At 33.3% G+C, this 15,515-nt stretch overlaps 1 protein-coding gene across 7 annotated transcripts in view; it reads left to right on the top strand.

The window, feature by feature from the left end:
* LOC100647109 (tachykinin-like peptides receptor 86C) overlaps positions 1-15,515 on the top strand; it is a 48,031-nt gene that overhangs the window by 14,262 nt on the left and 18,254 nt on the right. For all 7 annotated transcript variants that reach the window (XR_007225341.1, XR_007225339.1, XR_007225340.1 and 4 more), the window contains one exon: positions 14,445-14,658. Coding sequence is in view for 1 of the 7 variants with exons in the window: in XM_048409140.1 (XP_048265097.1) it covers positions 14,445-14,658 (214 nt within the window). In the remaining 6 variants the exon portion in view is untranslated. The remainder of the gene's footprint in view (positions 1-14,444; positions 14,659-15,515) is intronic.

Here is a 15,515-nt window from a genome sequence, read left to right as displayed (position 1 = left end):
GATGCAATCTACTCATTATGCAAATTGTTATTATATTACGACTGAACTGTTTCGTTGAAGGCTTTGCAACAAAAACAAACAAAATTTATATAAAATAATGTTTGTCCTTCTAAATGAAAGATTGTCTTCTCATATGTATTAGCCCATTGCATTTGATACAGGAATTTTATGCTGTACTATACTCACGATAGTATTCGAACACTCTTTGAAGCCTTCTATATATGTATACGTTATACAAAGTATTTTGAAATATTACTAGCACTATAACAAGACACGACTATAGTGATTGTATTGAAAAAATGTGGAACGGATCTGAAAATGCATAGAAAAATTAAAAAATCGCAGTATTCTAGTGTAAATAAAGATACATGGTATTATAAAAAAGAAGAACTTAATATTATTGCTATTATTAGTATTATTATATTATATTGACATTATCAATGCTATTCTCGTTTTCAATAGCAATTTACTGCATGAAAGCTGGGAGATATTCTGTAATGTTTAGCGTTGTAAGGTAATCGTACGATATTCGATTAAACGTCGGAGATGAATAGCTGCATTCCACTTAACCTGTCTACTTGCTGATTCCACAGGGACAAATCAAAACTAGCTTCATGACATTTTCAATTAGGGAGAGTGAATGCGTTTCTCTGCATATAAGTCTGTACATACCGTGTACATAACGATATTATCAATGAAATAAGAAAACTGAAATTTCCATATTTTTTACCTTCTTCTGAAGATATTTCAATGAAAGTAATATCAACAATTTTGATACTTGAATTAATTTGATTTACACCGACAGCTATGTAGCCCAACAGATCAGCTGATGAAGATTTATCCCTATTTCATTTACACTTTCCATTCTAAAGCTAACGAATAAAAGTCGACGAAGCAACGCGTGCGTCCACCGAGAATACACACACGTATTGCAATTTTCCTCTTCCATGAATATCTCAACTGTACATATGAACCGTTCAGAAGCCACGTTGTTTAACTCCATAAATTGAGAAGTAGGAAAAAGTAATGGTGTAACTCTGTTTTTACAAGCACTATTCTCTCAATTTGCCTTGGAAGTTGCTGTTATTTATGTCATCTTGTAATCAATGAACTCATGGAAGTAACTGATTTGTCTTTTGAGAATTAAATATTAATTCTCAAAATATTTTTTTATATCCATTTTCCCACATATCAGTTTGTTATGCACAATTCATTTAAGAATTGGTATTGAAATAAATTGCTAATCTTATTATGTGTAGGTTTTTATTCTTTATTTTTGTGAATTAATGGGTTACTCAATTTCTAAACAAAATGATTATATTTATCAGATTATTTAACATAATATCCTATCTACATAACTATGAAATTAAAATGATTAATATCATATAATACATTTAACCCTATTCAAACACGCGATGATCATTTAACATTTAACATAATATAATGATCATTTGAATCATCCAACACGGTTTAAATAAGATTGTATTGGAATTTATCTTGGCCTAAACAATGTTAACAATTCACCCGCAATAGCTTAACAATAATTCAGTACTTTAACACTTTAAAGTTGGAAGTTTAAAGGTTAAGGTTGGAAAATATACACACGGAGAATGTACGAGGTTTAAGCTTAGAAGTTTACATTCTTCCTACACATATACATGTGGGATAGTGTGACATCAGGGAAAGATGTGGCGTGAGGGCTAATTGTTTATTGGCGTTGTCAAGATATGTTAACGTTGTCAAGGAGTGTTGTGAACGTTGTCGAGGGATGTTAAGGGAAAAAGTGAGCATGGAAAACGTGTTGTTGTGTCGTAGAAATAGTGAGTAACGAATACGTGAAACGGGGTATTATATTTAATTTCGTGTGAGTGCAAACGATTTTGTATTAATCATACTGTTACCTACAAACTGATAATATAACATTCCTACATACACATGTACATATATAGACGATCAGGAAACATTATACATAGCATACGCTCCTTAAATATAAAATATTATGGTACAAAACGTTGATTTAACGATTAAATGTGCATTAAGACGCATGTTATTCAAATGTAACACAAACCATTCATTTTCACCTTTAGTAAGAAAAAAAGAAGTAAAAAGGTATAAAATATAATTTTGTGAAGTTTACATAAGCGCGTTTGTTATATCTATAAAAAATTATAAAAATAGGGGGCTTAACGTTACATTAATATCTTGTGACTCCTAAGTAAGCGTCAATAATATTCCGCTATCTTTTTGGTGTCAAAAACATGAAAGTTTTGTGAACTAAGTATTTCAATATCTTTAATTCCTTTTAGAAATACATAAATAGCAGTTGTACCGATATGTAGCTATAAAGAAATTTTGTGACAAAGTGCGTTTCTCTTTGGTAAGTTGCAATTTAAAGTGTACGAAAAAAAAAAGAAAAAAAAAGTGCGTTAAAAAGAATCAACACTAACAACGTATGAAATGTCATATCTATCTATGAAGCACTGTACGTACGTGTAAGTGTCCGTTGATAATGACGCAACAATTTATTACCAAATTATTACCAAATTAATGAGGACTACCTAGTTGAGGAGTAGAAGGTAGTGCAATCCCGACTGCTACATCTTCAACCGACTAATGACGGAAATGTTCCGGAATGATGGGAAGACACAGGCTGTTTCCTGCTGATGAGAGATAGAATTTACGATCGAATGATCAAACGATTATTCACATTAACTGCCTGTATAAAGAAAGAAACTGCTGATTAGAAACTGACTTCGAAGAAATGTTAGATTGTGTTGGAGTACAGTTAGCAATGGATTTGAAATACCATAATCGCTTCGAATCTATACATATGGCGACAAATTCGAATCGTTTCAAACTTGATTCACATCTTAATACCCTTGAAAGTCTTGATTCGGTCTTGAATCTTAATAGATTTATCTTATTATCTTATTGAAACATAGGCAAAGATGAGTTGGCCCTGAGAATTCGTCGATCGACATTTTGACGACAGAGCACGATCGAATACTTACAAAATCGATACTTACAAAACATTTTTAAGATAAGCAACAACAGAAGCACTAGATTCAAAAATATTAATTTCTCTCTTGTTCATCCTAGAAGTTTTGAAAATATTGATCGTGAATCAAGACTTTCAAGAGTTTTAAACTTCGAATACTGTTCGAAGTGATTGAGACGTGTCACCACATTGTATATCATACAGATCCGAAGCGATTCGGACTGTTTTAGATTCCATCGCTAAGTACAGCAGATTAGATTGATCGAGATATCTGTTCTTGTTCTTAGCGTATTATGCATTGTGTATTTATGCATTGTGCTACAACGGCTGACTTAACAACTTCTTCCTCGTTTTGACCATCGAGCTAGACTAACTAACCTAACCTTGCGCGTGACTCGTGGAAATTTTAAGTAAAATTCCAACATTGATTGTCTTCCACTGAACGGAAGAAAAATCCAATCAGTATGCTCGTTAGTTATCGCTCATCGCCTTCTACGCGCCCGAAGCGCGCCTATGGCGAGGAAAGGGTGAGCGATATAATAGACTAGAAGCTCGTTTTCCGAACAGGTTTGAGAGACAAGACAGTTCGGATTACCGAGCAGTTCCGATAATAGAGGTACGCCGGATAGCTAACCCGTGTAGCTCTTCTTACTAGTTTTACGATTTCAATTGTTCTTTCCTCGATACATTATTTCGAATAAAAACAATTGATTGGATACTTTACAGATCCTAAATGACTTGAAAGATCCAAATTTTGAGTAGACTTCTTAGAATGCCCTATCTCATTCGTCTTCGAACTTTCTAAGAGAATTTAGATTAAAATTCTGTCAAAATACAATTATTATAATTTACTATGTTACTGTAATTCTTTCAAGTAATTGTAAGAAATCTTTGTTGTAACAAAACATATATCATATATCATTATACTACGTATACTACGTATATTGTATACTATTACTTATAAGGAATACTTAAACCCGGATGATGAACAAACACCGGTTCTAATTTCGCACACAAATTTACTTAACGACTGACTTCACTCTTACGTGCGACTGGAATTAAATTCAAGAGCTACTGTACTCTAAAGAATATTAAGTAAACTATTACTTAGCAATTATTAGTCATTTAACTTTGAAGAATATTGAATTGTCTAACGTCTGCATTTCACGTGGTCATAAAAGAGGCGAAAGTAAAACATCATAAGAAAAAAGCCTGAAGTAAAACAAAGCAAACGTATATCTTCTTCGATCTTGCCTGACCGTTCTTATCGATATTTTTCGATAGCGAAGATATCGTAATCAATATCATGAGAATGCAACTTGTATTTAAAACAGATGTTAAAAATAATTTCATTCACACAGTTATAAGGAGTAATCAAAATCTTTAAATCGAAATAATTTCCTATCTATCTAATGTTTCCTCTGCTATAAGATTCACTTTGAATCAAAATCTTTATCTTCATAGAATACGTTTTTTTATTTATGTACGCAAATTTATATATACGATGCAGTAACGTTCTAATATGAAAGAAACTTAATTATTAGAAACTTGATTGAATGAGAAATATCGGTTTCCAGTGCTCAACTATCCCTACAATGTTATTATATAGCAATGACCGTATTAAAACAATAATAATATTAGTAAATAATATATCTAGTGATGTAATGTAAAGTATTTATTAAATTTCAATCTCACAGTCTAGAAATTGGACTTGGTTTACAAAAATATCTTGAATATTCTCCATATTCTCGTTAATTCACACACCGAAGAGTCTATAAGTAAAGAATCTATTTGCCAACTTACATAATACAATCTCTAATATAAATCTTTTATTTCCCAACTTCTAGCTTCTACATTAATAATATATTTAATAATGTACATACATAGTGCAAGCAATTAATAATAACTTGGAAATTAATTAGAAATAACTGTAATGCATGGAGTTAACCCTTTCATTACTGGAAATGTACCTGAGTCCTGTTAAATTCGTGTCCATGCTGAGTCCGTAAATTTACAGATTCCGCATAGCGTATAATCAGTCGATAGTAAAATTTATCGCACATCGTTCGTCTTATCACAGAAACATATATTCAGCAATTAGAGAGTTAAATATTTGATGCTTTTAATCGCATTGATATAAATGCTCTCTCATTTTTATTCGATAGTGAATCGAACTAAATTCATCGCAAGATTAAGAAAATGAAAAATTGAAAAAAATCTCTAAGAGGAAAAAGGAGAGAGAGAGAGAGGTTACGGATTGTAATAATATTAAGAGCAGAACTAAACATTATTTCAATTAATTTTATATTTAGACAACAGTCACTCATTTTTCAGAAATTTAAATCAATAAATTTCAGAAATAGAATGACGTACTTAACATATGACTGAATCTGAATATTATTATTTCTTAATTATTATTTCTTGCCTATTACTTTGGTCATTAAACAATTTTATTTTTCTATTATTCTCGGCCATGATATTAATATAACGTGTTTCTGTTAAAAAGCTTCTGATTATTGTTTATATAGGATAAACTAAACTGATTTTACTAAAACACGTAGTTTAGTCGATTCAGCCTATTTAACAAAATCTATAGAATATAGTAGTATACATATAGCAGTACACAATATAGTAATACACAATATTATATATAATATAAATAATACATAATTTTGATTACATATGATTACATTATGATTACGTTTTTTATGTAATAAAATATACAAGTTTTACAATTAATATTTGTTATATTATCAATGAACATATAAAACATTATTAATAATGTTAATAGCAATTAACAATAACCGCATGTAACCAAAAATAATGTTTACCCATCGATAATGGTTATCGGTAACTAAAATTAAATTCGGACCATCGGTAATGGTTATACTGGCAACAAAAAAAAATTTCGGTCATTTATATTGGTTATTGATAATTAAAATTAAATTTCCGTCATTGATAATGGTTATTCATGGCCAAAATAAAATTTCTATCGACAATAATTACGGCATATCGAAAGAATGTTTATCATTCATAACGCTTATCCGTAACCAAAATTTTGAGATTAAGGATACTAACTCTTATGCCATGGCTTCTAAAATTTGTCGTATGACAATTACAATATCTCGAAAAAATTGTATTTCAGGCTTCGTTTATTATTTATTGAGGCCAAATAATCAGCGAAACCTCTCTATACGACAAATATAGAGCAGCGTAAAGCAAGGGACCACAGTAATCATCAAACTGATCAACTCATGTTCGCCAATACACCCCAACATATCGCAGAGAAGAAAATTATAACATTTGGCACAATATGATAGACAACGATCCTTGAAGTTTATATTAAACAAGTAAATTACAGTAAAAAGTAAATACAATAAATAAAATTGGTCCTTCGTACAACATATCTTCATAGATTACCACGACGTGTTGCGGCGAGGTTAAGATTTTGTAGTGCGTAACATTCTATTTCACAATGTCACCGCGATAGCGAAACAACTATATGATACAAACTCATCATGTAGAAGTTACTTGGCGTTTAACCCGCGAATTCAATCAACGGCAACGCGCCAACAACAGATCAAACATTAATTCTACCTAGACACAGAAATTCATACGAAAATACTAAAGTTTATGGAATTTCAGAGTAGAGATTTAAAAAAGCAAAGTAATAAACACAACGTATACTATAGGTATATGGACTTAGTACGTATAACATATAAAGCATACGAATTTATTCATAATTATTCAAATTTTCCCTGTGAATAACTTTCATTTGAGAATAACCAATAAACAAGAAGATGAAAACTAAAACTCCATGATTCATGCAGGTTGCACGAAATAAATCCACTAGATAGTGGAAAACCCGCATAAGGGAAGACGAGAAAAAGAAAAAACGCAGTCGTCGGATGAAACGAGTTATTTCACGTCGCGTCCCCTGGACCGGTTAATATTTAGTGAGATTAGATCGCATAAATTTCCTGGATTGCTAGTGTAACAAAACCGAGTGAGGTTTGTATGTAACGTAATTTACATAGGAGACATATATTTCCATTCATTTATCCCAACACTTGTGATTGTGCTCGAGTTTAATTATCCTTAAAACCCATTCAAATCAGCAATGTTTGCAATCGTAAATCTTTATGAAAGCTCCCATATAATACAACTTTGTCGATCGAGTTGTCTCAGCGTCAAATAATTATAATTACAAGACCTTATTAATACATTATTAACCAACTATATTATGCAAATACTAATTGATGCCACCAGCTATTTCATGTAGAAGTCAACACCTTCACTTTGTACATGAAAACACGAATTTACCGATCGATAACGCTTGTGCATGAATAACGAATACACGAGTTTATTCGTCGTACGGTTGAACAATGTGTTAACATCTGCCGCGACTCTGATTTTACATCAGTATCGTCCACACGTCTCAAACGTGCCACAATTTCTATAACAAATATGATTTGCACTGGGATGACAATTTCGCAATCCGATTCGTTCATGAAGTTCCTATCTCCTGCGAGTTCCTGAGTTCGTATTAGGTTTCTTAAGTAAGGATCCTCTAGGAAGGTGAAACGCGCGTGTTTAGCCTAATGCACCTCTCAAATAGAGTTGGTTCACTTAGCGTACATGTACCCTGCCAGGTCATTAAACCTGATCCTTATCTAATCATCAGAGCTATGAAAGTTTTGGAGTATGCAGAAGCTATATAGAGTCCGTTCGACTCATATGCACAAATGGACCTAAAAGCAGATTCCTTCTAAAAGGATAAAAAGGAAACGTAGAAAATGAGAGGCTTAGTTTTCGAGAAAGTCGAGTTTACGAATTTGTCAAGTATACTAGAATGTGGCTAATTACCGACTGGCTGTGAGTAAAGAATCAGGAGGTTATTGTACATGCGAAGGTAAATTAGAAATGTGGGTTTTCAGGAGAATAAGGTTTGAACGGATCTGGTTAAGAATTGGCCTGACACAGCTGTATAATTTTCACATTTATTTCTCTCGTCTCGTAAAAAATGTTATTCCACATTTCCAACTTTCTTTCACACGTAGAATAATCTGTCCAATTCAGAATCATCCATGTTCACATATACTTGATACGATATCTAGTTTGTAGATTTTTATGCAATTTCATACTCTTATAAATATAAATAAAAAGTGGAATCTAAGCAAAAATTTGTTTCGAATATTATATTTGTATACTGCATTTTGAATATATCGTGTAAGCTCTGTGTATATTTGCATCTTCAAATTTTTTGCATAAATGCATACATTGAATGTATTAAATTTCCCATAAAAAATAATCCACTGATATCTTTTATTCCGGGAATACAAAGATTCCATGGTTAGTTTTGAAGGAAATGACACGAATGCATATACTCTGATAAAAGAGTTGCAACGTAGCTTGAGATAATTCAAGTACAAGCGTTCGAGGAAGTTAGAAATGCTCGACCCGAAGATCTATTTTTCGTTTGACTTCGTATGATAAGTGACGTGAAGATTTTCTTTCGAAACTGACGGATTTTGAATATACGAATGCGACAATTCAACGATATCGTCGAAAGCGACTTGATCCCGATTCTACAATGGCTGATGTAGAAAGCATAAACGGTACAAAGGGGACTGGAATCAGATTTTGCAGAGTGTCAACGTAACGTCCTAAGTGGAGTTTGGAACAGGCAGTAGAGCTACAATATTTAGCTCCATGTACAAGGTCCGGTTGAATAACAGACACAAGCGGGCTTGAGGCGATTTCTTATGAAAACATACAAAGAAACTATACGATAAAATTTTGTCGTATGACACTTGATATAATAATATCTAATTCTGGACTGAACGAAGATTCAAATATTTGACAGAAGATTAGTCTTCTTCTTAGATAGAAAGTGTTAAAAAATTGTAGAATCAAATTGTTCACAAGATGCTTTGATCTTGTTAGAAATGCGTGTATTAGGCCAATTCTTCACTAGGCATCTTCAAATTTATTTTCTTGAAAATGAAAGCTTACGAAAATGAAACGGTCAAATTTTATTCCATACTTTTTACTTTCTCGATTCTTCGAGTAGCTGGTATTGCTACAATACATGAATTATATCCTGCCTTTTGTAATCACTCTGACATTTAGAGTCACTTATTATACCTGCCCGAGCTAATGAGAAGACTCTGGTCTTGTAATAACCTGGCCCGCACCTACTAATTGTCGTTATAATTTCCCGTTTTAGATTTCTTTCTCTTCGTATCTTACTTTTGCCTTTCGATGATTGGAAATGTTAGACTAACGATGGAAAGGTTGAATAGAAAGTATTTCATTCTTTCAGTCAAATTCAAATATATTAGACAAATTTTCAAACTCGATCTTATCGAAAATTAAATCTTGGGCGAAAATATGTCATTCTTTATTCTCTTCTTATTTTTTCATAAGAAAGCTTTTTACGTCCGCTTGTACATATTATTCACTTGGATCCTGTATACGGTACACCTTTGTCATTCGAAGTATGTCACTTTATATAGCAAGTTACGAGGTCCACTGTTCTAGATCTCAGCCCTAGTCTTAGCTATATATAATACCAGTTTGCTTCATCCTGTACAAGTATTCTTCCTACTCATGAAAGCCGCATTCCTGTTTCTGACCCTTGTTCCTGATATTGCAGTCGCAATAGATTTATCCTAGCATTCAATACTAATAGGTTATCTGACGCCGCATCAAGTTTATTCACCTGGTGTACTAATACATTCCAGGGTTGCATCGTGATTGTCGACAGTTCCATCGACATCAATTCACCGATACAAGCTATGATCAATAAGAACTCTTACCAATAATACTTTCGATCGACAACAGCTTCCACTGACATTGATCGATATTTTTTTCGCAAACACTGCTTCAGTCTGCATAGATTTAACATAAGACAGCCAACCATTCATTTTTAATTCATTTATTGTACTAGTAAACGCAATCATCTTTTCATATCTGTAAAAATTTTCTTATAAAAGCTTTCGCTTCTTCCCCTATGTATTACACCTTATTGTATTTTAAGAACGTAAGATATAGCACTAGAATTATGAAAAAATGTATTATTATATGGCCAATAGCCTATTTCGCTAAAGAAAATTGTGCATTTTTTACTAGTTCGACCTAGCTGACCGAAAGTGGACACAGTGTCCAATAATAACAATTATTACTATAATTAATTATAATGCATTTAATTCCTCTTATTTTCTCCTTCACAAAAGTTTACTTCGTAGAAGCTGTAGCGCAACACTCGTTGTCGTAAGGTGACTAGTATGACACTTCATTAAAAATCCTATCAACCTACTACCTACTTGATAGATCTACAGGGATAGATCAAAATTTGCCTGATGAAATTTTTGATCACAAGCTTATTATTAGAAATTTACCTGCACGCAAATTTATTATTTATTTATTTAGATATTGTCACGCGCATAAACAGAATCGCGCTTATAATAGTGGCTTATAAAAGTATATTTTCAACGAAATAAGAAAGGTACTATTTACTTTTTTCGGAGACTTTTCCAACGGATATGAACGATGCTGGCTTTTCTGGATATATAAAGTTCGCATTATGTTTAAAAGAATCATTTATGAAATATAGATTCGCTTGTCTTATGTAATCTGAATATAACATGATTTTTGCAACATGACATTTTTCTTGAACCTATCTCTCGCATTACGGTAGTTGCGCGGTAGTTGAATATTAAATTAATGTCCACCTCATTCCTGGATTTCTTTTTGTTAACATGTGCTGACTTCCGCTTTAATACAGCCTTCACAGTGCATACTAACCTGCTGCACTAATCCTAATGTTTTATTAAATATTACTCGATGAAAGTTTTCTTTGAAAAAAATTGAATCTTTTTGAGCTTTTGTCCGCGCTCCATCAATTGTTGTTCAAATTATTATACAATTATTATAACTACGATCTATATTTATTTTATTTATTCATATTGCCATCTGTTTAACGAAGATACTGTTTAAAATGCTGGCCCTCTGCAGCAATACAAGCATTAAATCTAAAAGTGCGTTCAGGCTATCAATATTTCGAATTTCTCAACATTCTCGTAAGTAAGAGATTCTCAGACGATCAATATATTGTATATATATTGTCGATACAATATTGTAGGATTTTTTATTTATTTAAAATGGATTAAACAGGAAACGATGGTTATTTAACGTGAACTAAATACAGTAATGTGCTATAATTAAGACAATTAAATAGTTAATTTACAACTCTCGTAACCACGGTTCCAACGCTCTCTTTCACGCGGACCACACTCTCTCACAGACTTCACAACTAACGACTGACTGTTAATTCGTCTTTCTTCCTTAAGCATCCCTTTGTCTCTTCTTATAGCCCCATCACGTACGTGTTCCGCAACCGGTCCGTGGCCACGGTCATGTAGGCCTTTTTTCCACGTAACTATTCGACTGAAGGACCCACGACACATTGATGGCCCTGTCAGAACTTAGGCTTTTTCGCGACATTGTTCACCCGATATTTCTTAGGCCATTTGTCCATGATACTATAATATTGTCTCGCTTTATGTGGAATTTCAATTTTGCACTGCTTTCCTCTTCATTGTTTCAATTCAATCGTCTGAACACAATTTCCTCACTTTTGTAACTGTGGTGAATTGGTTTATATCCGAATTCGTATGTATGTAGTATCGGGGCCAAAAGGCCTAAGGTATCGGCCGAACTGTAAACAAAGTACCGTTCATCATCAATGTACCGTTGGGTCTTTTTAAGTAGATAGTTTTCGTGAAAAGGACTTGCGTGACCTTGACCACGGGCGTTTTCGGGATACCTGTTCCGAAGGACGGAAAGGCAAAGAGACGTTAGAGTGAGTGTTAGTTGAGATGCCGGAGTGAACGGATGCCAAGAGTGTGTAGAGTGTGCAGAGCGTGCAGAGTATGAATTGGGAAGTCGAAAGCCGCCTGTGAGAATAGGACATACAACAGCATTGTAATCATTTCGTTGCTTCAAATATCATTTATTAAATCAAAACATCATTACTTGTCCTTTCCTCTAAGACCCATTAAGATACTACATGTATATGTGAAATAAAAGTATTTTTTATCAAGTTTCCGTGAATAGTCGAAATATTGACAATACGTCAACCCGTCCTGTTAATGTTCGGTGATATTTACAATATCGTATTGACAATACGTATTGATCCGCTTTACGTACGATAATGTTGAGAATCTCGAATTTTCGACAGAGAATACGTTTACATTGATCACTTAAATTGTAGCTGTACATTGGTCTGGTGATATTTGTTGTTCTGCACCTACGGTTCGATCTCTCAGAATAAATGAGTGTAAATAAGGACGTGAAAAAAATGAAAACCTTTTTGATTGTTTGTAGGGATTTTCTCCAAAATGTGGCAAAAACGTGCAATTATCTAAAGAACATTTTTTTTTTCTTTAGTTTATCGGTCCCCTTACACATTCCACAAGTTTGACACTTAAATTGGGAACACCCTGTATATAGCAATATCAACAAAATTTAATAAAATTAAAGACGAGCCTGTAAATAATTTTAAAAGTATAAATAATGTTAGTATAATATATCTGATGATTTTAATAAAGGACTAAATAAATCAACGTATTTCTTCTTTATTGTATATTGAAGTATCTTTCCGCGCTCATAATTCGCAGTAATTAAATTTCAACATTCTGAAGCTTTTCTCATGCTTGTTTCTATGCTTCGTCATAATCCGAATGGATGCACAAAATGTCGCCGGTAGCTGGCGTCCGAGGACACCAAAAATCAGTATGTATGGCGACGCTGTATCTCACGAGAATCGTCGCCTGACCGCTTCCATCGGCGACAATATACAATCAGTATCCATCATACGCGTATCGCGATACATATGTCGTGTTTATGTGCGACATAAAAAAAAGTAATATGTATTCTACGGATAGGATATTATCCTGCATACGTAGAAATATACCAGCAATGAGTTTACTTACTTATATGGAAATACCTCATCTGAATTCTGAGTGAGAGTTATTTTCTGCCTTACATTATCAAAACCTCTTTGTAATCAAGTAGTGTTTGAAACATATACGTCATTTTTATATTTTTACAAAATATTATATTTACGCGTCTTTTTCTGACAATGCTATCCGAATCATTTATATTGTTGAAAATCTGTTACTCTATGATATTTATATTGTTTTAATCATCCGAAGAAATCTAGTAACATGAGACAGACACATGACAGACAATCAGACAAAGCTCGTACGAAGAATGACATCCTCTAAAAACAGTCAAATCAAAACATCTGTACGTAAAAAAATTACTAAAAGATTGTTAGACAAATTCCGTGTTGAGTATGTCTGTACGAAATGATGTGACGACATGTCACTCATATGAAAGTATATCTCAACTATTCACTTGATGCCCATGTTTTACAGATATGTATCAGGTCTGTAAGTATGAAACCGGAATTTGCCTATAGATGGCCCTAGCTGATAATGTAGTTATCACTAAACTGCGTCATTGATGTCAAAAGTCTTTGTTGACATCTTACAAACATTTTCGACTCAGAACAATACAAGTTTCATACAACAGCATAGTTTGTAATAGCGTTGAACATGTCGAATTTTGTGCCTGGAAACTACGATTTGCGGACAGCATTGATTTTCTGTTACTATTTGAAGAAAACTGCTGCAGAATCGCATCGAATGCTTGTCGAAACTTACGGCGAGCATGCTCTTGATAAATCACAGTGCTTTGAGTGGTTTAAAAAATTCAAAAGTGGCAATTTTGACGTGAGGAACGAAGAACGTGAAACGTGGAACGTGATCTATTATGAGCTGTTAAAACCTAGCGAAACCGTTAATACTGAGCGCTACCGACAACAAATGATCGATCTGAATCAAGCTTTGCGCGAAAAACGATCAGAATATCAAAAAAGGCAACACAAAGTAATTTTGCTTCATGATAATGCACCATCACATACAGCAAAATCTGTCAAGGAAACGATCGAAGCGTTCAGTTGGGAAATACTTTCGCACGCGGCTTACTCGTCAGACTTGGCTCCGTCCGATTACTATTTATTTGCATCGATGGGACACGCACTTTCTGACCAGCACTTCACTTCTTACGAAAATGTACGAAAATGCCTCGATGACTGGTTTGCCTCGAAAGAGCGACAGTTTTTTTGGCGTGGCATCCACCAATTGCCAGACAGGTGGGAAAAATGTATAGCTAGCGATGGGCAATATTTCGAATAAAATATTTTTAATCATTTTCATACAATAAACGTGTATTTTCTATACAAAAATTCCGGTTTCATATTTACATACCTGGTATATTCAACAATTTCAGCGAATTTTTTGACTAAATTTTATAATAATGATAAAATGTAAATTTCCATAGGATTTTAATTAATCACAGGTTTATATGTTTTCAGCACATCAACGGATGCGCACGGTCACCAACTATTTTTTAGTTAACCTTTCCGTGGCTGACCTGATGATGTCATTACTTAACTGTGTTTTCAACTTCATTTTTCTACTGAATTCTGACTGGCCATTTGGCGTGGTATACTGCACTATCAACAACTTTGTAGCGCATGTCACGGTCTCTTCAAGTGTCCTCACTCTTGTAACCATTTCCTTCGATAGGTAAGTTTCGATCGGCAAAGTTCTTCAGCAGTTAGTTGAATTTATTATTATTTGTGACATTCTTCCTATGAATGGACCTATGGAGATACGCCATTTGTTTCTTAAGAATTAAATATTAATCGTACGCTTATGTAATGAAATTAAGGTATTAATAAAAAGTGGAATTGGTCAGTTTGGCTTCTGAGAGATTCCTATGTCATTACATTAAATTATCGACTTTTATTAACAATTTCTCGATAATTATGTGGTCAATCGATTCCAGATTTCACATAAGGATTACTTGTACCCCAAGTTATTTTTGTTCGAAATTGGAGAGTAATCTTGAATTTCGAGCTGTACCGAAGAACGAGTTTAAAGAAGTCATAATTCCTTTTGAAATCCTAACGTCGTCCAAACTTTTGAACTTGCATATAAATGCATATGTATGTATATTTGATCACAATGATTAATCTGCATATAATTTAAATAGTATTGCGAAGACAATGATTTTACGTGTGAATTATAAACGTGTCCAGAAATAAATTATGAGAGCAATTTACGTAAATCGAACAATGGTCTCTCTGTCAGATGCAAAGATTTGATTACGTGCCATTTGCATTCTCCTCTCAAATTTTAATTATTTTCTTAGCGGAGCGGTTCCACCTCTGTAGAATGATTAAAATTGAAATATGTTAGAAATTGTTTTAGAAACTGTTAATCTACTAGAAAGATTTTATAACTCTGTCAACGAAAATAATAGGAAATGAAAGATGCAATTTAATTTCCAAAGAGGAGAAAACGTGCCTACGCTTTCTTCCTCTTCCGTTATGGGATTTACAGAAATTGTTCATGAGAAATATTTACTTACATGTCCTGGA

Source organism: Bombus terrestris, chromosome 10 (assembly GCF_910591885.1).
Source record: "Bombus terrestris chromosome 10, iyBomTerr1.2, whole genome shotgun sequence".
Classification (NCBI taxonomy): Eukaryota; Metazoa; Arthropoda; class Insecta; order Hymenoptera; family Apidae; genus Bombus; species Bombus terrestris.
Note: the sequence above shows the minus strand (reverse complement) of the source record. Positions and strands in the feature narration are given on the sequence as shown.